The 26,182-nt window shown below is 37.2% G+C and overlaps 1 protein-coding gene across 2 annotated transcripts in view; it reads left to right on the forward strand.

Moving 5' to 3' along the window:
* The window catches only part of LOC136877481 (nuclear transcription factor Y subunit beta), a 46,076-nt gene extending 22,508 nt beyond the window's left edge, over positions 1–23,568 (forward strand). The window contains exons 3-5 of one of the 2 annotated variants that reach the window (XM_067151569.2): positions 6,536–6,684; positions 11,549–11,609; positions 23,174–23,568. In XM_067151569.2, the coding sequence (XP_067007670.2) occupies positions 6,536–6,684; positions 11,549–11,609; positions 23,174–23,203 (240 nt within the window). In that variant the 3' untranslated portion in view covers positions 23,204–23,568. The remainder of the gene's footprint in view (positions 1–6,535; positions 6,685–11,548; positions 11,610–23,173) is intronic. The other variant, XM_067151570.2, reaches the window with a different exon arrangement.
* Positions 23,569–26,182: the final 2,614 nt, after the last annotated feature.

Raw genomic sequence — 26,182 nt, forward strand, 5'->3', positions numbered from 1 at the left:
CATAGAAAGCACGCCAACATACAAAAGTTATGTGGAGGCTTTCTAAGAGTCACAAGTATAAATTCCTATTTTAGTTCAATTCACATTGTCCTCACTTCAACTCATGTAGCCAACATACTGCATTCTTTCAATGAGTCACATATAAAAGATTTGAGATCATTCACACTGTAATATCTCAGTATAAACATATCTAACAAAGAACATGAACACTCACAAAAATTATGTATTAATCAATTCTACATTTTATGTCCTAACATTTCTGCCATTCAAATCTTGTTTGTTCGCTTCATCTGCCCTTCGAATAACCAATCTGCATCACAATTTACATGTTTACGGCCTTGATCAATTTTCTCATTTTTAGGGTCGACAGACAGAAAACATGGCCCATTCATCAGTGATAGGCACTAGTTGTCAAGAACACTACTTCTGCTTTCAAACAAGTACAGTTCATTGCTTTTGTATAGCAAATAATATAAAATCTGGTATCTAAACATTAAGTAAATAAGCATCTATGTATAGGAACATGAATATCATGAATGGCAATCTGGAGGCCGGAAATATTGTGTACTGTAGTACGAATAACACACACAGCATTGATAAAGATGTTGATTCCCATAGGGAACCTGAAATATTTGTTCCGAATGAGTAAATTTATAATACCAATATAATTAGTCCGTTATTGGACATTATAAATTTTCCAGCTAACTCATTCCTGGTTGCCAGTGTTTCGCCCCAGTGTGCTAAGTTGGGGTCATCAGTTGGTAAATAGCACACCCACCAAGATGCATGGCTAGTGCATACCGTGGAGACCACTGCATAGGCTACATGGAGCCACCAGTAGTGCCAATGCACTATGAGAGACTTTGTCTCGTTTTCAAAAATTGATGCCTGCATGGCTATCAGATGATAAAGATGTTGATTCCCATAGGGAACCTGAAATATTTGTTCCGAGTGAGTCAATTTATAATACCAATACAGTTGGTCTGTTATTGGACATCATAAATTTTCCAGCTAACTCATTTCTGGTTGATAGCGTTTCAACGTCTATATAATTCCCTGTGGGAATCAACATCTATATCGTCTGATGGCCAGGCAGGCATCAACTGTTGGTAATGAGACAAAGTCTCTCATAGTGCATTGGCACTGCTGGTGGCTCCAAGTAGCCTACACCATGAGTCTTGGTGGGTGTGCTGTTTACCAACTGATGAGCCCAACTTAGCACACTGGGGCGAAACGTTGGCAACCAGGAATGACTTAGCTGGAAAATTTATAATGTCCAATAAAGGACCATTTATATTGGTATTATAAGTGGTATGTTCCGAGCTGTCAATGGAGAGATGGCGTGGAATGACGTCAGTAGACGAGTAAATTTGAGTGGCGTCTTTAAAAGTAGGAAAGATCACAATATGAAGATAAAGTTAGAATTCAAGAAAACATATGGGGGCAAATATTCATTTATAGGAAGGGGAATTAGGGATTGGAATAACTTACCAAGGGAGTTGTTCAATAAATTTCCAATTTCTTTGCAATCATTTAAGAAAAGGCTAGGAAAACAACAAATAGGGGAACTGCCATCTGGGCGACTGCCCTAGATGCAGATCAGGAGTGATTGATTGAATTTATTATCCTTTTAGCTTAGGCTTCCTTATTTTGTAATTTGTCCATCTCAGGCCCATGCTGTGCGTAATGTCTATTTTTTATTTTATTTGAAATTTCTAATTTAAACTTACAATAAATTTTTTCCTTAGAAATAATTACTCTTTATTTAAATTCCAGTCCATGACAGTCTACGACCCACTCCTCTTAGGGCCCTTCCACTTCCATATCCTTATCTTTAGTTGTCGTTTTGATCTTTGATTCTTATTTAAAATTATTTTACTTGTCTAAATGTAATAATTTTTATGTTATTAACCTGTTCAAGGTTACAGTTACCTTATGACAAATTTGGTAGTATTGTTATAATAAGGGAAAGAGACCAGTTGGAAGACCGGGAAGAAGGTGGATGGATCAGATTTGGAAAGACATTAGAGAAGTGGATTGGATGTGGCAGAAGTAATGGACCAGGAAAAGTGGAAGGATAGAAAGGAGTGGAAGAGGCTTGTTAACTACACCCGGGCGACTGGAGTGGGACATTGATGATGATGTTGTCAGGTAGAAAGATGAACAATTACTCATTTGAAGCCAACTGGGCCTCATAGTACATTCACAGAACAGCAGAGATTGCACAGTGTATACATCAAGAGATAGTGTGCAACTGAAGTAGAGGGATCTGTGGATAGCGCTTATTAATAACTTAAGTAGAGAAAATTGTTGAACAAGTTTTAACCAAAAATTACCTAATTTATGATTGAATAGGGGACACACCAAAGAGCAGGAAGAAGAAGAAGAAGAAGAAGAAGAAGAAGAAGATGATGATGATGATGATGATGATGATGATGATGATGAAAATCTTGACAGTTGACCAGTGTATATATAATAATAATAATAATAATAATCAATCTGTCCAATATTCTTGGATAATTCAGAATTGACAGAATAATAGAATTAAGATTTATTTAATTAGTTTTGTCTTATGGATGATTATGTTGATTATGTTAATTTTGTACTTAAATCGCTTATGTAGAGCACAACACTGAAGATGTTGGGGAAGTTTATTAACTTCTAAGTATTTATAAATATACTGTTATATTATTTATACAATGAAAATGTATTGTTTTATTTTAAACTTAAACCTTCTATTGTTGCTGGAAACCAAAAATGGACAGGATCCCAGGACATGCGCAAGTGTTTCTAACCCTAATTTATTATTAAAGTTTTATCCAAGAAACAGGGAATTTTTAGAACATAGTGGTTGTTAACATCTTTAAGTGTTGTTTCTGAAGATGGCTATCGGCACCTTTAATGGAACTGTCACAGTTGAGTGGAGAAGGTCACTACAGTCCAAATATTTTCAAATAGCTGGGAAAAGGTCCGTTGAGCACCAATCATGAGGCCAGTGATGCTTATATATTCAAGGTTGTGGTTGTCTTTGTAACAAGGGACTGTGGTTTCATACATTCCTTTTTTTTTTCAAGGTCAACTTCTTCAGGTTTGTCTTCATTTGTCTCAAACCAGATAGTCAGGTCGATTATGTAGCCTACTGATGTGGGAGGATCGATGGCATTGATGTCTGATTGTCTGTTGCTCCCTTCAGTTGAGAGACTGTGCATCTCCTCATAGGTTACGTATGTAGCCTTTTAGTCTTAGACAATCGGCAATCAGGGACCTGATGACATGATGGCGAGATTGCACAGCAGTCATTATATGGACAGGACAGGATCCCAGGACATGTGCAAGTGTTTCTAACCCTAATAATAATAATAATAATAATAATAATAATAATAATGTTGTTGTTTTTATGTCCCACTAACTACTTTTAATGGTTTTCGGTGACGCCGAGATGCCGGAATTTTGTCTTGCAGGAGTTCCTTTACATGCCAGTAAATCTACCAACACAAGGCTGACATAATTGAGTACCTTCAAATACCTCCGGACTGAGTCAGGATCAAACCTGACAAGTTGGGGTCAGAAGGCCAGCGCCTCAACAGTCTGAGCCACTCAGCCTGGCCTTCTAACTATCTTTCCAAAATTGAAACTACCATAAAAATGGTCTGAGAAATTTTGCGTATGCATACAACATTAATGACTCAAGATAAATATCAGGTACCAAGTGATTCTTACATAAATAGCAGAGAGAAAAAGGGCAGACTATCAAAATACATAAACTCCTGAATTTCAAAAAAGAGAAAACCTTAATAAAGAGATAATTTACAAGAGATTCAATAGCCTAATTCACTCCCAACCATAAAAAGGGAATAATCATTAACTATAAATGTGAGAAAATGCCCCCAAAAAAGCAAAATTTTAAGTCATTAATTCCATATAGATCAAGTCTAAATACCCCACTCAAGAAATAACATTGTCTGCACTTTCTAAGACAATGCACAAAGATTCAACAGATTTACATAAAATCAAGGAAAGGTTTACACTAATAGTTCTACAAGATTTGTCTGGTTCAGATATTAAAAGTTTCAGAATACTTTCACGATGTGAGTTCATCACAGAAAATCTAACTTGAAGAAAGAAATATGATGTGATCATTCCTGGACAAACTTCAGTGACCATATAGGCTGAAGATGGGCAGGAAGCATTCATATAACCACTCTTTTCCTTACCTCCTAGCAAAAACAAAAATGCCAGCTGTGTTAGCAGCAAGGAATGCTACCATTTGGCCAAATCCAAGTGGTAAGTACAGCATCTCCTCCCTTTCACCAGCAGCATTACACCAACTGATTTCAGGGTTGAAATTCATGGCTTTTATAGCACAATAAGCAGGTGGAGAAAGTACGAGATCACTTCACTGCACCAATCACAAAACAATGGAACATTGGAGAACAGTTTTGGTACTAGTTAAATGCTGAGGTAGGTCAAAATGATGACACAGCTGAAGTCCGGCTGAGAGTCTGGTGATCAGCCTGAATGCAGGCAGGAAGAAGAGCAGTATCATACTGTGTCGTGCTGCATGGGTGGAGTCCTTAGACAAATATTGCTGGTGGATGAGAGGTGAGTAAATACCGTTACAACAAATACAAGATTTTCACCCTCCCATATGGGATCGATAAGTGGCAAGCTTTTCTGTCTTCAAATACGGGACATTCTGTACAATACAGAACACTTAGCAATCCTAATTATTTGAAACTGGACGTTAAGCACTGAAAGAATTGCAAAATAGGCAGGCAAAAAGGCACCAACAATATTGAAAACAGGCATAATCATAGATATTAAGAATCTTGAAAAAATGGCTTTTAAAATTAAATAATTTCCAAAATATAAATTCTAATTTTAATCCCTTCAAAATTAGTGTAGTACTATGTACTTGATTATGTGTCTTTGGTGTTAGCATATTGCAAATGTAGAGATCAGAGTTGCTTTTGTTCACACAGAGCAGATTTATATTTCATGTCTTTTACATCTTACAAAATATGGCTCATTTTTACACAAGTCACTGATGTTTCATATTTGTTACAGAACTGGATTGGCCCATCATTTGAAAAAAAAAAAAAAAAAAAATTGCCATCAATTTCTGGTTTATAAAGTTACCTGTTCTTTAACAATGATGAAGGAGACAGGCTTGTATATATGAAGAATAAACTACTGAATACTGTCACAGCTCTTGCAGAAATACTAACTCTCATGAATGAAGAAAGAATTCCAGCTCCTTGGCTGAATGGTCAGCATAGTGGCCTTCGGTTTATAGGATCTTGGGTTTGATTCTCAGCCAGGCCGGGGATTTTAACCATGGCTGGTCAATTCCTGTTGCTGGGTGTTTGTGTTCATCCTAATACACATCCTCGTTTACATACAACACATCACACTACAAACAACCACAGAAGCATACAATAATGAATACATCCCTTCACATAAGATCGACATCAGGAAACTAGACTTAATCCACATATCATGGCGATCTCAAATAGCTGGAAAAAGGCCAAGAAGAAGTAGAAGAAGATGATGATGACAAATGAGAAAGCGAACTGGAAGCACTGAGAGAAAGGTTAGCATTTTACTGCTGACCTTAATTCGGGCGTGTGAGAAAACATATTTCTATCTCAATTTATCAAAATTCTTAATAGTACAGGCTATTTAAAACTCCTTCTATTCCTTTTAACGGCAAGCAAGGAATGACACAGATAAAGAGAGATTATAGGTGGACACTCAACTGTCCCTTCGAATATATCGGTGCAAACCGACCTTCAAGAACAGGGCAGTCCCATTTTGGCAATGAAGGTGTGTTGCGTAATTTTGGAAATTAGAAAGCACATTTTGCGAAGTTAGTTTAATTTAAGAAAGAGATAAATAGGCTTTACACATTGAGATAGCAAACATAGGCAAAATTACCTTAGCTGTAACCAAACGTACACTTTTTCAGGATTCACCAATGGGATATTTGACAAATTTTTGTGGCCTGGAGGAATAAGAGATTTACATTTAGGCCATTGCTTCTTAATGTAGTGAGACTTCCTATCCCTTCTGTTCCATTCACATAAGATACAGCAGTGTATCCAATCAATCACTACTGATCTGCATTTGGGGCAGTTGCCCAGGTGGCAGATTCCCTATCAGTTGTTTACATAGTCTTTCCTTAAATTATTATTATTATTAACAACTTTATTGGCCACATTGGACCATCTGAGTCATTCCACGTTCGCTTTGAGGATTGTACCATTTGGTTCTTGCGATCTGCCAGGTACTTTTTCATTCGTTCCAATTGTGATATTTTCAGTTCATCTGAAATCTCTAAAACTCTTCTATGTGTCATTTCCGCTGAAAATTTGTGAGTTATAAGAAGGGTGTTAATTTTATTTTTGTACTATACATCTGCTATCTTGAGTGCAACTGCTTTCAGATCTTGCTGAATTTCATGGATCCATTGACTTCCTTTCTTCTTTTCAAGATTTCTCATCACTAGTTGTTGTAAAATCTTGTTTCCTGGCAGTTGCAAGATGTGAAGGAAATAACAGATTGTTTTCTTCTTCATTGTGCTGATGATTGGGTCAGTCTCTCCATAGACAGTTCCATTGGAAATGATTCTCCAGACTCCTTCGACCTGGTTCCGATGATTCCTCTTTCAGTTTTGAAGAGCTGGTAAGTTCTTCTTGTGTTTTTAATTTGGAACAGGGTTTCACAAGCATGTAAGTGGCTTCTGGGAGAGCTACGGTTTTATAGTAGACATTTCTTATCATACATTGACCAGTGTAGCACTAGCCATGCGTCTTGGTAGGCGTAATAGTTACCAACTGATGAGCCCAAATTGGCATGCTGAGGCAAAAATGCTGGCAACCAAGAATGAGTTAGCTGGAAAATTATGATTTCCAATAATGGACCAATTATATTGAAATTATGAATTTACTCACTCAGGACAAATATTTGAGGTTCCCTAAGGGAATCAAAATCTATATCAGACTTACACTTGTCACAAAAAATAAAGAAATCTGAAGTTAAATATTTACACTGTTAAAATAAATTCTTGAGCACTGTCTCGTTTGTTATTCAAACACTTGAAGTAGTAAATGACGCATGTTCAAGTTGTACGCTGTAATAATAACAAGTCCTAAACACTGAAATTATCACACAAGTCCACAAACAAAATATTTCTAAGTCTTCAAATATTGACTCAATAATTGCTCTTAACATTTCGAGTGTTATACAGCTTAAAATAAGAGGTTTACGTTTAGGCCATTGCTTCTTAATGTAGTGAGACTTCCTATTCCTTCTATTCCATTCGCATAAGAAACAGCAGTGTATCCAATCAATCACTACTGATCTTCTGCATTTGTGGCACAAGCGAACACCGCCCTTCAAATCCTGCGCTAAGTTCACGCAAATAGCGTTTTCCATAGAGCCTTGCTTGCAGCAGCGTCCCAACAAGCGAAGGATGACGATAGATTGAATATGGAATGAATACTCTGTCGAGCACTGTGTTTATATAGCAATACAGTGAGTCACAACCTGTTCAAGTTGCATAACGTTTTCCATTTCCTTGTTTTGATTGTTTTGAAAATTAGTCAGTCCTGAGAGTTAGTATTTCTGCAAGAGCTGTGACAGTATTCAGTAGTTTATTCTTCATATGTACAAGCCTAACTGCTTACTTCATCATTGGTAAAGAACAGACCAAACCAAAAAAAAAATCCCCACAGCACTTAATGCCTTTGAAAGGGCCTTGGCCTGCCCAGCGACCACTGCTCAGCCCAAAGGCCTGCAGATTACGAGGGGTCGTGTGGTCAGCACGATGTATCCTCTCGGCCGTTATTCTTGGTTTTCGAGACTGGGCCGCCATCTCACCATCAGATAGCTCCTCAATTCTAATCATGTAGGCTGAGTGGACCTCGAACCAGCCCTCAGGTCGAGAGAAAAATCCCTGACCTGGCTGGGAATCAAACCCGGGGCCTCCGGGCGAGAGGCAGGCATGCTACCCCTACACCACGGGGCCAGCGCTAAAGAATAGGTAACATTATAAACCAGAAGTTGATGGCAATTTTTTCTTCAACTGATGGGCCGATCCAGTTCTGTAACGAATGTGAAACATCGGTGAATTGTGTAAAAGTGAGCCATATATTGTAACATTTTGTAAGATGTAAAATGCATAAAATAGAAATCTGCTCTGTGTGAACAAGACAGGAACAAGAATAGGAATACAGCATAGGAAAAACACAATGATAGGTCAGTATCGGAAGAGGAAACTATAGATAAAGAGGCAAGTGTGCAAACAGAAACAGACAAGGACATCTCCACATTTTCATACACTGCTGTCTTCAAACAGGTTCTCTCCTCATCAGTTCCAATCTTCTAGATCCATTTCCTTCCAGTACTGGATGAGGTCATTTTTGCTTCCCAGCTTCATCAGTTCGATACCGCACCTTTCCAACACACTGGCCGGCTATCATGCCACTAGCAACATTGCTGTAAGCTATCATGTGATAAGCACAAATCCAGTGTCCAACTGATGAACCCATGCTGCACTGGGATGAAACACTTGTAATTTTTGAGGATTGAGTTTCCTGAAATTTTTTTAGCTACCTCAATCGGAAGCCATACTTTAGGTGACGCGAAAATGATTCAAGTCATGAAAAGTATACCTCTGTATGCTGCTATAAATGTGCCCAAGGTAGAATTGTTGTCAATGGATGTTTGTTCTAAACTCAAGCAGGAAATGAGTGATGCTTCTGTGTACCCTGTGGCTCTGGAAGAATCTTCAGATAAGACTGACCCTGCTCATCTGTGGTATACATTTCTTTCTTTAATGGTGTTCAATTTGTAGAAGAATTGCTTGGCTTCAAGGTCATTGAATCCAGTCATGTGGATGACATATCGGACACTATGCGCCGTTATGTCAGAGTATACCAATAATGGACCATTTATATTGATATTATAAATTTACTCATTCGGAACAAATATTTCAGATTCCCTATGGGAATCAACATCTATATCATGTCAGAGTATGATATGAAATGGGAACATCTGCTGTCAGTGGCAACATATGGAGCTCATAGCATGGTGGGTGATAAGATTGGCCTGGTACATCATATTTGGGATGAAAATAGTAATCCTGTGTTTGCCACTGTGTAATTCACCACACAGCATTGTGAAGCGAGTTGTCTGCTGTTATGAGTACATTCACTCGTATTGTTAATCTTTCTTGTGAGAGATCATCTATCGTTGACACACAAACCTCTCAGAATCTACCTTGAGGAACTTGGTGCTATGCATACAGATATTTGGTTCAAAACATTGTATATTCGCTTAACAAAGGACACACATTTTCCAGATTCTTTGAACTGAAAAATGAAATCAGAAGTTTCCTCAGTGAGTGTGGCTTCAAAGACAGTAACCAAAAACATAAATTCTTCAACTTCCTCGGTAACGAAGGAACAATGCAGCAGGTTGCTTGCTTGAGCAACGTATATTACCATTTAAACAATCTTGTCACTATTTTACAGGAAAGTTGGTGCATGAACTGCATGACGCTGTATGACTCGTTTGAGATAACTAAGATCTTATTCAAGATTTGAAGGAGGAAATAATTCATTTTCCCAAACTTCTTTTGGTATTCATTGCGATAATTGTTACATATTTTTTACCAACTGTAGAGAGAATTTGTTGAATGATTCATGCAGCCCAACAAATTGGAAGAGTGCGCGGATTGAGCTACCCCGTCAGACAGTACGCACTACACTGGGTATTTCTGATCATGTGCAGTGACCAATACAATAATCAGCGGAGGCCTGTATCCAGGCTGGAGGAAGTCACTTTGAGGATTTCTTCTGATACGTGACCAGAGCGTGTTCCAGGTGGCATTACAGACTTATTTCGTATAAATGTGCAACGGTAATGACCATTGTGTTCTAGCTAGCATGTGCAATGGTGTTGCTGGTCAATAGAATTCCAGCTGGTGTTACAGATGTTCTCAGTGTAACAGTGCAACAGTTTTGGAAGTGTCGGAATAAACTAACATTACTAAACGGTCCGATAACACTCTAATTATGCATTTATGGACCCATGTTGTCATGCCGGTTTTTTCTTCTTCCTATACAAGGAATCTATTCCTGAAGTTGTGCCATTGAGTTTTGATACACCCTATATGTGAATTGATTTGTCACTTGTTTCTGTTAAATTGAAAAACATACTTTTTCCTCACACAGTCTAAGAAAGATGTTTCTGAACTACAACTACAACCTGTACAGATTGATTGATGACAATATTACTGAATAGTGAAAACTTGGTACAGTTTCAGATATATTTTTGAATTGTGCAATTCCATCAAAATTTAATGTACTGTTTGGGTCATCAATAGACTGGTTTGATGCAACTCTCTATGTCACCCTATCATGTGTTAACCTTTTCATTTCCATGTAACTACTACACTACTCCAATCTGTCATGCCCATGCCTTGGTCTAACGCTACCATTCCTACCACCTATACTTCCCTCAAAAACTAACTGAACATGTCCTGGGTGTCTTAAGATTTGTCCTAACATTCTATCCTTTCTTCAAGTTAAATTTTGCCAAATGGTTCTCCTCTCACCAATTAATTCAACATTTCTTCATTCATGATTCAATCTACCCATTTCCCCTTCAGAATTTCTCTTTAATACCACATTTCAAAAGCTTCTATTGTTTTTTTTTTTGGAGCCAGTCATTGTCTGTGTTTCAATTCCATACAGTGCCACCCTCCATACATACTTCAAACGTATCTTTCCAATTCCCATATCAATGTTCGAAGTGAGCAAATTTCTTTTCTTAAGAAAGGTTTTCCTTCCTTGTGCTAGTCTTCATTTTATGTCTTCCTTAGTTCTGCCATCAGTAGTTGTTCTACTACCCAAGTAACAATATTCATTTACTTCTTTTAAGACTTCATTTCCTAATCTAATATTTCCTGCATCGCCTGACTTTGTTCAACTTCACTCCATTACTTTTGTTTTAGAATTATTTATTTTCATCTTGTACTCCTTTTCCAAGACTGTCTCCATACCATTCAGCAATTTCTCCAGATCTTCTACAGACTCACATAAAATAACAATACCATTGACAAAAGGACTAAGGCTTCTTCATGCTAGCTAGGAAGTGCTTATGAAGGGGTGGGCAGTGGGGATGGTTTTAACCAATTCGAAAAATTTGACGAACTGTGGTCGTGTGCAGTGTTTTATTTATGGTTTCCTCTTATGATTGTGACCTGTCATTGTGTTTTTCCTATGATGTATTCCTGTTCTTGTTCCTGTCTTCTGTATATGATGTGTTTTCTTAAATGCATGTATTACAAACAATGATCATCTCTTACTGTGAGCTGTATGATAAAATTTTGTTCAGTAAGTAATTTTATGACTTCTCCCTCCCTCCCTCCTTAACCATGTCTCACGGTGCTATTAGGTTAAGGTGAACTAAGTATGAAATTTTCCTGTGTTTTTAAATTTTCAGTTTGTTATTTGGTGAGAGAATGTTTTCTTCATTCCAGGCAGCCAAAGCAGAGAAACCTCTTGGTGAACTTTATGAGGAAATTACTGAAGAAACTTTTAGTAAGTTGTTTCTATATCTTTTGTTTCAGAAATTATTGTTGAATTAACTTGGTAATTATTATTTTGTTGCACATCCATCGGGCCCATTTGTCTGATATTTTCAGTTCCTGAATATCTAAATTATTTAAGTGCTGGTATGTAATATTCATGATCACTGATACCAGGTTGTCAGAGTCCTTAAAAATAATACGACTATGACTACTCATGGAGGTAGCGTATTTTAGTATCAACTAAATTTATTAAACTACTGTTGACAGTAAGATACAAGTGCGCTCGAGTACAGTATGAGTTTTCCACTTCATGCAGTTTGTACTTGTGCACTTGGTTGAACATACATCTCTCTGGTGCTTCAGACTCCTGCTCTCCACTACAGCCTCTCACAATTCAGCATCATCCCCAGAGCAATTTACTCTACAACCTGCTGCACTTCTCATAATCGCATAATCAAGACCGTCTTTCTCCTCACTGACTCGCTCCTGAATGACTCGTCCCTAGAGTCCATGTGAAGCAAATTCAGCAAATTTGGGAACGTAAAAAGAAATATTTTATTTACCTGTTTAAGCCATAGCAGCCTTTTTCAAAGACTTGGTGTCAATTTCTGCTATTTTTTTTTTAAGGTCATAAACTCACATTCTTATTTGCTCAAAATTATTCTCTTCATATTACAGTACTTGGAATGAACTTTTTTTCATTTTCACTGCCCTGATACTGTAAATCAACCTAGGTTATGCAACTCGGCCACTTGTCAGTTTTAGTATATTTAACAAGTGAGTATACTGTGCTGTTTGGCTGTCATGAAATCACTAGTGTGCTTTGCCTTTCTCTTTCATCTTACAACAGCATCCTACAAAGGCAACCCTGATGGGTGGAATTTCTCATAAACCTCACTGAAAAGACAGGCATACAAAAATATACTACCTCTGTAATTGGTTTGAGCCTCTTAATGTTAGATACTGCTGGGTAAAAATTGTTTGTCAGTTCCCCTTCCTCTGCTCAATAATCTTTTCCTTAAATAACTTGTCTACCAAAGTTAAGAGTTTGATTTTCTGTGAAATGTATGACTCGCCAGTAACTGTCAAGTAAAGGAAGACATACTGCTCTTACCGCATGTAGTTAACATGGTGAAGTTAAGTAGAACATGTTATAAACTTCATAATTATTCCATTTTGAAAGTTGTTATAACTTAAAATCCAATGAAGATATTGGATTTATTGAATTTTAAGTTATAAGTTAAGTAGACTGTTCTCCATTGAACAGTAAACTTGATGGTTACATTTATGAGTTTGGTGCTGACGTATTTTCAACTGACAGAACAATTTTAGTGTGTAAAATCTGTGAAACAATTAATTGTGAATGAAATGTACTTTTTAACCCAATGCATTTCCAACACTAAGCATAAATAAGTGTTTGCTGCCAGGAGTGGTCAAGAGAAGATATTGCTACTGTCAACAGACAGTCTCGGTTCTCATTAGATTTGTGTAAAGCTTTGGTCGATTCTGGAATTCCTTTCAGGAAGTTCAAAAACCAAACACTGAGGATTTTTTTGGGGAAAATATACTGGGGAAAGTGAACCAAGTGAAGCAACATTGCAAAAAAAAAATTACTTTCGTGTATATTACATGAATGTAATCCAAAATATTCGCAATGAGGTTTGTGGAAAGAAAATATGGATTTCAATTGATGAAACTATGGCCTTAGTGAGAAAGTATGTTACAAGTAACTAATCTCATATCTGTTCTGTATTGAAGATAACAATAAGTAAAATTATTTCAAGAATAAATTTACTGTGTCCACCTATTCAATACAGTTATATTCTGTAGTGATTAAATTCTACATGAATTACATATATTAATTAGAAACATTAAGATAGGCAGGGCTACGCTTTGAGCGATTACAGCTGTCACGTACATTAAGAGAGTCCCATCTACTCCCGCCGTTTACCCGCCATCGGGTACCGTAAGAGAGTCCAGGCTACTCCACATGTCATTGACCCACCCTTCACACTGTACCGTTATTTCTTAAGGGATAGCTAAGGGATGTGATTCTTTGAGAGAGCACTTCACTTTAAATTATTAATTATTTTCAGATGTTAGAGATGTACAGGCTTTATAAACCATTTTCAAGTGTTTAATTAAAAAAATTAAATCAATGTAAAATTAGTGAAAAAAGAATTGTGTTTTCTTTCAGATGCACAATATCCTTGAAAATATTTAATTAAAAATTTAAAATATGTAATATTTATTAAAATATTTATTATGCATTGAAATATGTAAAAATATGTAACTTTTAACTCCTGGAATAATGGTCCTTTTAATGGGATTCGCCGACATTTTAACTTTTCTTGTAGCTACATATATGGGAACAAAATATGTAATTACATATAATCCGGGCTCTACTAATCACTTTATAAGAAATGTACATATTAGTTCCATCTTTCAATACAAATTGTGATCTACATAAAATCACTAAGGATAGCAAGTCATGTTAAAATGTAGGACATGTTTTGTCCCTCGTTGAAGACATTTTTGGGTAAATATACAGTACTTCAATAATACAAATATACACATATGAACGTAAAAAGTGCACAGAGTTGCATTGAAATTGAAATCGAAAATTAGTCAGAAAAACCCACCCATTTTCTTAGGTGCACTAAATATGTGTGAAAGAAAATGCCACTGTAAAATACAGCACTGTCACAAGGCACACATAAGATAATGAGAAATGCATTACAGGCTTAAGTGTTCAATTGATATCTTGAAGAAAATACAGGTGTTGAACCAGTATCACCTTGTGCACTTGTAATTGTTATACAAACTTGTAAGGTGTAGGTGGTAAACAAGTCATATTGGTGGGGTCCAAAGTACCAAGAAGTATTTCTCATAAAGTGATAGTGAATGACTATGTTTTAGAAGAATCTTAACATAGCTATGGAATGAAGGGACTAATTCCTGTAGAGAACTGATGTTCCACCAGACATGAAAGAAGTAGTCTTAAAGAAAAATAATATGAAATGGGAACTGTAAAAATATATATATATTCAGATATAACAATGCAGAAATAAACTATTTACTTTCCACTGGCCCTCTTGGGTAAACTATTTTTTTTCTGCATTTATTATTGTAACCATTATGGTTTGAATTTTGGTCCATATTGATTAACATATAATATAACACTGAAAATCACTGCTAAAGATTTTTGTCCAACTTGTCAGTACTATAAAAAGTTATTTAATCCATATTAATAAAATGTCATACTTGTTTCAAGAATTCAAATCATTCTCTTCATCGGCGATCAACATTCAAGTAAACAATTTGTGGACTTGATACCTAACCTCCTAACAATTTACTCTAAATAATAATTAAAATACAAGAAATGTCATCTACCTAAAATATTTAAAATTACATCACTCTTAAGCAAGTTATAATAAAAATGCAAGACTTTTTATCTAAATAACATATTTAAAATTACATAAAAACCATAAAATTTAACATAAAATAAGCATCTCTTTTCAAAGTTCTAATTATGTCACCAAAAACATTGTATGCATCTACAAATTAAGTTTTTTAATTTCAGCTCCTTCTGTTTGAAACTTCTTTCTGGTCTGGTCTGGCTTTCCGTTACATGATTGGCTGCTTGTATACATATCAAATCTTGACAACAGCACTGTATCCTACTAAGTAGCTTTGAGTAGCTTTGTTACAGTATACATGTGAGCATGTAGTAAATAGATCTGCATAACAATGTGGAATTACTTTTATTATCACTACATACATTTATATTCACTTAATGTTTACGTAGTTCCATGTTGGCAGTATCTTCTCTACATTTAAACTTTAAGATTTTGAAGTTTTTTCTCGTGAGCCTTAAACAAAAGAAAAGACTGAAACAATGCTCATTTCAATGATTCACACATCAGTTTTAGTGAACACTGTAACTAATGTACGCTATTAAGTTTCTTCATAACTACTTTCAAGGTTTTTGGAGACTCAGAGGGGCCAGAATTTAGTCCCATAGGGGTTCTTTTACATGCCGGTAAATCTACCGACACGAGGCTGATGTATTTGAGCGTCTTCAAATACCACTGGACTGAGCCAGGATCGAACCTGCAATTTAGTCTAAGAAGACTATTTTATGTAGACACTTTTCTAAATGAAAATTTATTTTTAATGTAGTTAACAAATAGTATGATGTAGTTTTTTATTGAGCGATGTTCGAGGTCTTTAAAGAAATTTGAGTGTTATGGCTGAAGAAGCCCTATAACACGGACGAAACATGTATAAAAAATTGTGTGATTTTAAAATGTTTATAATGTTAGTAATGCGTACATACCTACGTACACTGAGTGGTCAAAAGTCACGGGAAGAGGTGTCCCATTAGAAAATGCGTCGCGTATGACCCCTGAGGGTTGCGGCTAGCAGCGGCGTAGCTGAGCAGTCCGTCACAGACACCAGTGTTGTAAAGATGGCAACACTTCATGAGTTAACCGACTTTGAACATTGGGTGATCATCGGCGCATGGTGCATGGGTCACAGCATTGCGTAGATTACGTGTGAATTCGGGTTTCCGAGGTCAACAATGTAGATGGTGGATCTTCAATATAGCAGAGAGAATGTTACCACCCACGTAAACCACCGCACCTGAAGACCGAAGGTGTTTAACAAAAGGATATCACGTCGCATCCGCAGAACCATTCTGGGTGCTCGACGGGCTACTGTGAGTTAGATCACTGCCCAGTTGAATGTTGGGAGTCAGGAACCCATTTCTACCAGGACTGTAAGGAGGCAACTGCACCGCATAGGCTTCACCAGCGGACGACCAACTCGTGTCCCTTTTTTGACACCTCAACACAGAGCTCAGTGACATGCGCGGGCCCACGAACATCGGCAGTGGACCAGGGAACAGTGCAGCGTGTGGTATGGTCCAATGAATCCCGGTTCCAGTTATATTGAGCTAATGAGTGCGTGAGAGTGTGGCGTATGCCCCATGAAGCTATGGATCCTGTGTGTCAACAAGGTAGTGTCCAGGTGGGAGATGGCTCAGTTCTGGTCTGGGCGGCGTTCTCATGGTTGCAATTAGGCCCCACTGTCCGGCTCCAGGGAGCGCTAACAGGTGCATGTTATGTGGACATTCTTTCAGACCATCTGCATCCCTTTTTGGCCCTAGAGTACCCTGATGGAGATGCCATGCTTCAATAAGACAATCCGCCTTATCATCACTCTATGGGGGCACGCAGATGGTTGGAGGAGCACTTCGGTGAAGTTACGACCATGGATTGCCCTCCATATCCCCCGATCTTAATCCAATCGAGCATTTATGGGATGCTGTCGATGCTGGTGTATGCTCCATGAACCCCGCACCAACTACACAAGACCAGTTGTGGGTAGCAGTGCAAGATGTGTGGGTCCAGATCCCTCCAGAACGATTCCAACACCTTGTAGAGTCGATGCTTCACCGTATTGCTGTGTTTTGAGGGCTCGCAGAGGAGCAGCTCATTATTATCACATTCAGTCTCTTCCCATGACTTTAGGCCACTCAGTGTACATACATACATACATACATCTTCACTATAGACTGTTATGCCTTCCAGCATTCAGTCTGCAAGCCTCTGTGAATTTACTAACTGCCACCACAATCCTCTATTTGTAGTAGGTTCTATGGCCTCCTGTAGTTCTATACCTCTTATTTTTAAATCGTTAGAAACCAAGTCTAACCATCACCATCCTCCATAACAGAGTCCAATATTCTCCTAGGTAAGCTATCCTCTTCCATTTGCCTAATGTGACTCCACCACCAAAGCTGGTTTATATGTACAGCTTCATCCATAGAGTTCATTCCTAACATATCATTTATCTCCTCATTCTAAGAACTCTTCTGCCATTGTTTCCACCTGTTTATACCAGCAATCATTCTTGCTGTATTTTCTTGTCTGTTATTTCTAACTTATGAATAAGATATCCTGAATCCACCCAGCTTTCACTCCCTTAAAGCAAAGTTGGTTTGAAAACAGACCGATAAAGATAATAGGTATATGTATGTTGGGTATTCAGCCCGAAGACTGGTTTGATCCTCTACAGTTCTGCCAACAGCTGTCATAGGTACCCTAGGCGTCTCTGAAGAAACATACTAGGGAAATGAGGAGTGAGGTAGTTTCCCATTGCTTTCCTCACTGGGCCAGAAGTTGCTATTACATATCAGTCTGCCAAACCCGCTGAAATGCATGCACTAACCGACCCTATGACCACGAACCTGCTATGCTGGCATAGCAGGGGTAGAGGTGATACTCCCACGTGACGCATCCCAGGTGGCGGATAGGGGGCTCCTAACCAGCTTGCCAGCGGACTTGAGCGAAATAAAATAGTTCTCGCAGACCAAACACACATCCCCCTGTGGGAGGGGGACGCAGGTGAAGAATACATCCACGATATCCCCTGCCTGTCGTATGAGGTGACTAAAAGGGGCGACCGAGGGATGATCGAAATAGAACCATGAGACTACTTATAATTAGTACCACCACGCAAGGAACACCATGGGTCGCCTTTACTTGCATGTAGTACCACTATGTTAAGTACACAATAGGTTTGTGTGTGAATCAGGGTGAGTTTTACAGTACCTGTGATTAGTACCACTATATGAGTGACACCATGGATCTGCCTATGATTAGTACCCACTATGTGAGGAACATCATAGGTATGTGTTGCCTGAAATTGGCTCCGCATTGTGAGAAACAACATAGGTCTGCATTACCTGTGCGTATTACATTACCTGTGAGTAGTACCATAATGTGTGGAAAACCGCGAGTCTACACTACTTTTGATTAGTACCGCAACATGACAAATACCATGGTTTTACTTTTCTAGCGATATGTACCATTATGAAGGGCTGATGAACTGGATTTTGGACCCCTTTAGACTACAAGCATCATTGATTCAGGATTGTGCTTTATAGGTAGAACGCTAGTTTCTGGGAATGTGGGGCATTGTGGGTTGGATCCACTGATTGTTTTAAATTCATATCCATCCATTGCATTTTGAATTCTTGTCAGTGGATGATTTTGGACTTTTAAATTATCATTATATTTCGTCTCATTTCAAACCATTAGGGGCCGATGACCTAGATGTTAGGCCCCTTTTAAACAACAAGCATCATCATCGACCCTATGAGTGATATTTTCACACCATTCATAACAGGAACTAGCTGCATAAGGAATGGTATTACTAGCATCGCTCATCCCCGGTCACCTTTTATATTGTTAAAGCCAAGGCTGAGACTGAGACAGGTCAATGAAGGTAACAAATTTATTCTAGCCCATACCAGAGGACATAGTGCACTGTAAACACTACATCTCGCCAGCAAAGGCATAATAAGGCATAGGTGTATAACACAGTTAAAAACACTACCGGTACTTCAAATAATGATGACAATAGATGTATAACCACTAGCGGTATTATCAGAATGATATAAAGTTCTTTAGCTATATCTATTGGAACTTCACTTTATATTAACATGTTCATAATTAAATTATTTTTATAAGAGAGGTAATCAAAGCCCTGAGATTTGCCAATGATATTTTATCTGAGACTGCAGAAGATCTGGAGAAATTGCTGAATGGTATGGACAGAGTTTTGGGGAAGGAGTATTGGATTACATTAGGAAATGGAGTCTTAAAGGAAGTAGATGAATATTGTTAGTTGGGTAGGAAAATAATTTAATCATGGCAGAAGTAAGGACGACATGAAATGCAGACTAGCACAAGTAAGGAGGTTCTTTCTTAGGGGGAAAAAAAAGATGCTCACTTCAAACATTGAAGACTTTTGTCTGGAGTGTGGCATTGTATAGAAGTGAAACTAGCTCAGAAAGAAAGAGAATAGAAGATTTTGGAATGTGGTGTTAAAGAAGAATGCTGAAGGCGAGATGGATAGATCGAATCAAGAATGAAGAGATACTGAATCGAATTGGTGAGGGAAGAACAATTTGGCTAAATGTGACGAGATGAGATAGAGTGATAGGACACATCTTAAGACACGCAGGACTTCTTTGGTTGTTTGTTTAGGGAAGTGTAGGTGATAGAACGGTAGGGGTAAATCAAGGTATGAATATGACAAGCAGATTAGAGCAGATGTTGGACTTAGTAGTTGCATAGAAATTAAAAGGTTAGCATAGGTTAGGTAGGGTGGCATGCAGAGTTGCATCAAACTAGTCTATGGACTGATGATTTAGAAAAAAACATAGTTATATTGAATGCCTTGAAATTGATTCCCTAGTTTTTATTGGATGCGCTTGATAGCTTCATTTGATCTTTTGCACAATTTGTATCCATTTTTGTTTTATTGCTGTAAATATCCATATGATGAATGATGAGTAAGCTGTTTTGCTATACTCCTGAGTTGTTTTGCAATTTTCTTATGTGTTATCCTTACAATTACACCATAAATGATGTGTCTCCCTCTCTATTGAAATCTGTGCCCGTGTATTATACACATGTACAATCACATATTCCTGAGTTTCTGTACTAAATAATTATAGGATTTCAACTCACATATGGAAAAGTAGGTTCTTAAAAAGGAACACACTATAGGATAAACAAATTGATAGATCAGTGAGTAAAAAGGAACAACAGAAAGAGGAGATAAACATTAAAACACTAGTGACAAGAATATTCTCCACACCTTCATACACTTCAAGTAGATAGGCTTTCTGCTCATGGAAATTTCTGAACATATTTGACTGCTATGTATTTGAGAGCACTGTGTTGCAACCATTTAGTTACTGACATTTTGGTGGTTGCTTGAAGAAAGTTTGATTGCTTTCTGTAGATGCTGTAATTTTAATATGGATGACCTAAATTTTGAACTTCTATGAACTTCTATGAATGTGATACTTTTCTTCTATAAGAGAAAGGATAGCCGGGCTGAGTGACTCAGACGGTTAAGGCGCTGGCCTTCTAACCCCAACTTGGCAGGTTCGATCCTGGCTCAGTCCGGTGGTATTTGAAGGTGCTCAAATACGACAGCCCCATGTCGGTAGATTTACTGGCACGTAAAAGAACTCCTGCGGGACTAAATTCCGGCACCTCGGTGTCTCCGAAGACCTTAAAAAGTAGTTAGTGAGACGTAAAACAAATAACATTATTATTATTAAGAGAAAGGATTATATTTTGTACAGACCTATAAGAACATTTGTGAAGTGTGTGGAGAAGTGCTGTTGGAATGATTCAGAGGTATTTTGTGGAATTCAAAACTGGGAATTACAGAGAAGGAAATACAGATTGTTCTGTAAAACATTTAACAATAATCCTTTATCTCAAAAACTACACTTTAACACAAATCAAAATTTTATGACTTAGCAATCAATAGAGAATGTACTGCTCATGGTGATGTTGATGATAATTTATTTATTTATTTATTTATTTATTTATTTATTTATTTATTTATTTATTTATTTATTATTTATTTATTTATTTATTTATTTATTTAGTGGATTGCATTACACAAGAACGAAAAACAACTATGCATACATACATACAAATTACTATAAATACAAATAATAAAAGATAACAAATAATCAGATATGAACTAATAATAATAATAAACAAATTGAACATACAAATAATAAAATGCATATCAATGGAATGACACAAAATAAGGAAGAAAAACAACTACACATACAAACTACGAGGACTGTAAATTAAGTACTGATAGAACGCAATATTTAATGAACTTTGCATTACAGTCCTTCAATGCCGCAAAGTCTGTTACCTTTTGCCAAATGTCCGGAAGCAATTGGGGATCGTTTGCAAGGCGTTCTCTGTTGATGACAGCAATGGAGCACCCTACTGCGCGGAGTACAGATGCCATGTAAGGAAATCGGTGACCTCGGAAGGGTTCCTTCAACTTTGGAAATGGGTCGAAGTCACAAGGACTCATGTTTGGTGAGTACGGAGGGTGTCCCAAGACCTCCCAATGCCATCATTGCAATAAGAGCTTGACATTGTTTGCGACGCGACGTGCATTGTCATGCAACACGATAGGATGATCGTCTCGCAATAAACATGGACGTTTGCACTGCGTAGCCAGACGTAGATGTCGCTTCAGAAATCGGCAATAATAGTTTGTCCCGCAGGCACAGCATGCGTAAGAATAACACCCTCGTAGTCGCATACCACAATCACTATAAACTTCACCCAACTGGGTTCCTATTGACATTTCCATAGACGTGGCGAACCTAGGTGACGCCGTTCATTCGATCAACACTTTAATTAAGGCTCGTAGGCTCGCACCCATGTCTCAACAATGGCGACAATATGCTGCAGAAATGTGTCTCCTTCATTCCGGTATCTGTCCAGGTAGATGCCAGCCAGTGCATATCGGTGCCATTTCTGTATGTCAGTGAGTTGATGTGAAACCTAACAGGATGCAATTTTCCTGATATTAAGACATTTCATCAGTATGTGACACACCGTTTGGTGACAGATCAATCTCTACGGACAGTCCATAGATCGTGAGGAATGGACAGCGGACCTGTGCAGTGCAAATCCGCAGACTCATTTTGACCTGTACGAAATGCCTCAACCCATTGTACAACCATCCTATACGGTAATGAATTCTCATCACAGGCTTCACGTAATCCTCAATAACATTCTGATTCATTGTTGTCATGGGCAGCCTTGACTTTAATCCATGAACGCTGATCACTTTTTAAAAACATGCTTTAGAACAGTGAAGTCGACACTCTTTACTTTAACGGCACACGACAACAACACTCACAACTGGATATCCGTCAAATGCACACTACACATCGACAACAGCTCCACCTGACTGCTCCCATATCCTATTTGTGCATACCTGATCTGCAGGTATCTGGACTACGTAGCCACTACTGTATTTACAGCCCTCCTACTATAAATACAAATAATAAAAGATAATACTAAAGAATATATAAAAATAATAATAGAAATAAATAAAACATACAAATAATAAAATACATATTATTGGAATGAAACAAAACAAAATAATGTTAGAGCCTTACTTCCAGTCTAGCTATCCACTAGAGGCTTGATGGCGCAGCACTGAAATAGTTTTTCAGATCACCCATGCAGGCTCCCAAATTGCACTCCTCAATGATGTGCTGGATAGTTTGGTACAGTGCTCCACAATCACAGGTTGTATGCACATACTCCATGTCCTGTTTGGATGCGGTCGAGACTTGTCTCGGAAGAGAAGTTGCTCACGTCCGTAGGTTTAACCTTAAAGTATCCTACAAGTGACCCCCGGGGTGGTGCTAAGTGAGTAACAGTGATCAGGGAACCAGATTTATCTTCTTAGTAAGTTCTCTTACTTGTGGTGTTATTATTATTATTATTATTATTATTATTATTATTATTATTATTATTATTATTATTATTATTATTATTATTATTATTATTATCATGTCTGTGGAACAAAGCAGTTAAAACTATCCTGAGATAATTTATTTTTTACTGAATCTGTATTTAAACAGTCAAATTTCTTTTATTTTTTATTTTTATTGATGTAATATATTTTAATTGATTATTTTTGTATGTGCAGGTGCTCAAGCTATGGCAGGCAACATCTTGACCACAGATCAGAATGGACAGCCTGAAACGGTCATCTACACATACCCTGACCAGATTACACCATTCCAGCTTACATGAATGGCATGAATTAAAAAAAAAATAGAATGACAAATTCTGGAACATAAGAGAATTTTCAGAATTTAGTGCATAAAGCAAGTGTGGTCTCCATATTTCAAAATATATTACCTTCACTGCCATTAATGTTTCCTGGCTTAAGTCAATGTTATGTGTATTGATTGTAGAACTTTATTGGTTATGGAGGTGTTGGACACCTTTTACAGATAGTTCTTCATCAGTCTGTTGTGATATCTTGTGCAATATGATTTTCAGTTATTTGTGATATTAAAATTCCTGAAATTATTTATATTTGTGCATTCTGGCAGTTTTATATCTTAGATATCAATATTCCATTGCTGGGTTTAAGAGCAGCATGGATAGGACAAGACCAACTCCAATCCTCAGACCTTAATGCTACTCTCGATCATTCAGAGATGGTGAATTGTGTAGCTGGGCATGTTGGAAATGTGGGTTTGTTGTTTTCTTATTCAATCAGTGTAATTTCATGAAATTTGATGATAAATATTAGTTTATTTGTAGAATATAAGTGTGTGAATGTATTTTTGGGTCAGTAGACTCGTAGGATCTGTAAACGCAGTAATGTGAGAATGTGTTTGTTTTAATCGTATTGTGAACCAGGTTTAAGTCGAACTACGGCAGTGCCTCATACAACTGTTCTTAAGTTTTCTAAGGAGTAAGGCGGTAAGAAAGAAGTGGATTAAGAATATACATCGTGACTATTTCGAAGTTGATGACAAAACAGTAGTGTGCATACATCATTTTGAGAATAAGTCTGAGGTTAGGGAAGAAAGTTTTCTAATTCTAAATGGTGAACCTATTCGTATTCCATGAGAAAACAATTAATTTAGATAGATCATAATTAATATGGTGATGTTCCATCAGTATCTGTGTACTTCACAGTGTCAAGTGATTTAGATACAAGTGTATTTTACAAGTATCTGTGTTTGCCTGTGGAAAAGTTTGGCTGGATCTGGAGTATGTCAAAACCAATAAATGTGACAGATGGAGAAATCTGTATACTGTTTCACAGAAGAAATAGTGACTTGGAGGGATTAGCTGGGTTTGTAATGCAGGGTTTTATAGTACCAATACCTACTGATCATACTGTGGTTATCTGTTATCAAGCATACTACACCAAACTGAAGCTTGTCCATGTAGATTAAAGACATTAGTGTTTAAGAGTTGATAGAGTTTTTGAACTCAATGGGTAAAAAGCCCATTATATCTTTAGTGTATGAACGTTTCATTACTAAGTTTATCATCATTGTATGAGGTGCTGCTATGCCATATGTCAACATATGTTTTAAGAGTTTTCAGAAAGAAAACCTTAACATCACCAGGGAAGTTCCTTGCGTTAGCATAATCATTTTGGGTGTACTTCCTTTCATTGGGTGCTGAACATTAGAAATTATCCACCACTTTGAAAGTAAGACAAGTTATGTTTCATAGTTTTCATGAGAGTGAATAAATTGAGGAATTTTGAATCTTAATTTATTTTTAAACATTCAGAATGTTGTTATAAATATCATTTTAACTGTTTTATTACGTATTTTCATCTATCTAGCAAAGTGAAATCTAAGAGAAAACATTAAGTGACATTTCTAAATAATTAGCTAGGTGTTATCTTCTGCTATGGGGCTGTCCATCTATTCTAGTAGGTTATATGTGATGGGTAGTTGTTGTGAAGTGTTTTCATACGTGCAACAGTGATTTTCCCTATGATGTTACATTTATCATGTTAAATTACCGCTGTGGGTATAATATAATGTAGATGATATTTTCGTGTTAGCCAATACCAGCAGTCCGTCTACTTCAGCTGCCATGTTTTTTTAATATTACTGTCCAAGTATTGGTGTCGGTCTTGGATAGGAATTGGCTTATCTCATGTCATTCTTTTTTCTTTTCATACTTTAACCACAGTTTCCCTTCTCTTATTTGGTTGTTCTTGCTGTTTGTGATATCCAGACTTCCAGTTAGAATCAGCATACCTTTATTGTGATTTTAATTCATATTTAACTCAAGTTGACAATTTATCACTTATGGCAGTTTGTCCTATTAAGGGCCGGTTCAACCATCTGCTAGTAAAGTGGTTAGCAGCTACCCAGGAGGTAAACTACCTGGGGGTGTAAATCAGCTGGTACTTTGGCTTGCGTGCAACCATCTCCGTGCAAGCGCTAGGTAACTACCTGGAGCTAGACACCGATATACGGATAGACTGATTTTTAACGACTTCTCGCTTTCGAATGTGGTGCTATCTATCATCAGATGTATGGAGCTCATTACAGTTGTCTTATTTTCCTGTGCTTGCATCTGCTAATTATCACCAAAAAGCCTAATAAGGGGAGTCTTTAAGTGTTATGGACAATGATTTATGTCAAGCTTTCGTGATTTTAATCTATGAGCTTCAAAATCAATACCTAATTGGGATTAAAATCTCGAGATTACATTTTCTTAAGCCAGTTATAACCTGTCATGTAAGGCAGCGTTTTTGGAAAGTAGGTATTCTCGTACCTAGTAGATTGGTCAAGTCGCTCGCTCTGTAATAGAAGGTATGCAGGTGTTCATCGTCTTTCTAATTTACATTTAAAAATTTATTTTCGTTCCCTGTCGTTCTTAACTCTCTTTTACGCGCTTCAATATACGTATATACACACACACACACACATCTTCCTTTAAGCATTCTACTGTATCTGCAGGCTTCCTTGAATTGATTAAATATCTCCACGATGCTCTATTTGCAACTAGCTCTGTAACCTCGTTTAGTTCCACATGCTTCCATTTATTGATAATTCATTTCATTATAATGTTTAACTTTATGGAGATAAAGTTCGAAATGTAAAAAACTAATAGAGATAAATATCCATTCATAAGAAGAGGAATTTGGGAATGGAATAGTTTCCAA

The sequence above is a fragment of the Anabrus simplex genome, chromosome 7 (genome assembly GCF_040414725.1).
Source record: "Anabrus simplex isolate iqAnaSimp1 chromosome 7, ASM4041472v1, whole genome shotgun sequence".
NCBI classification, from domain to species: domain Eukaryota; kingdom Metazoa; phylum Arthropoda; class Insecta; order Orthoptera; family Tettigoniidae; genus Anabrus; species Anabrus simplex.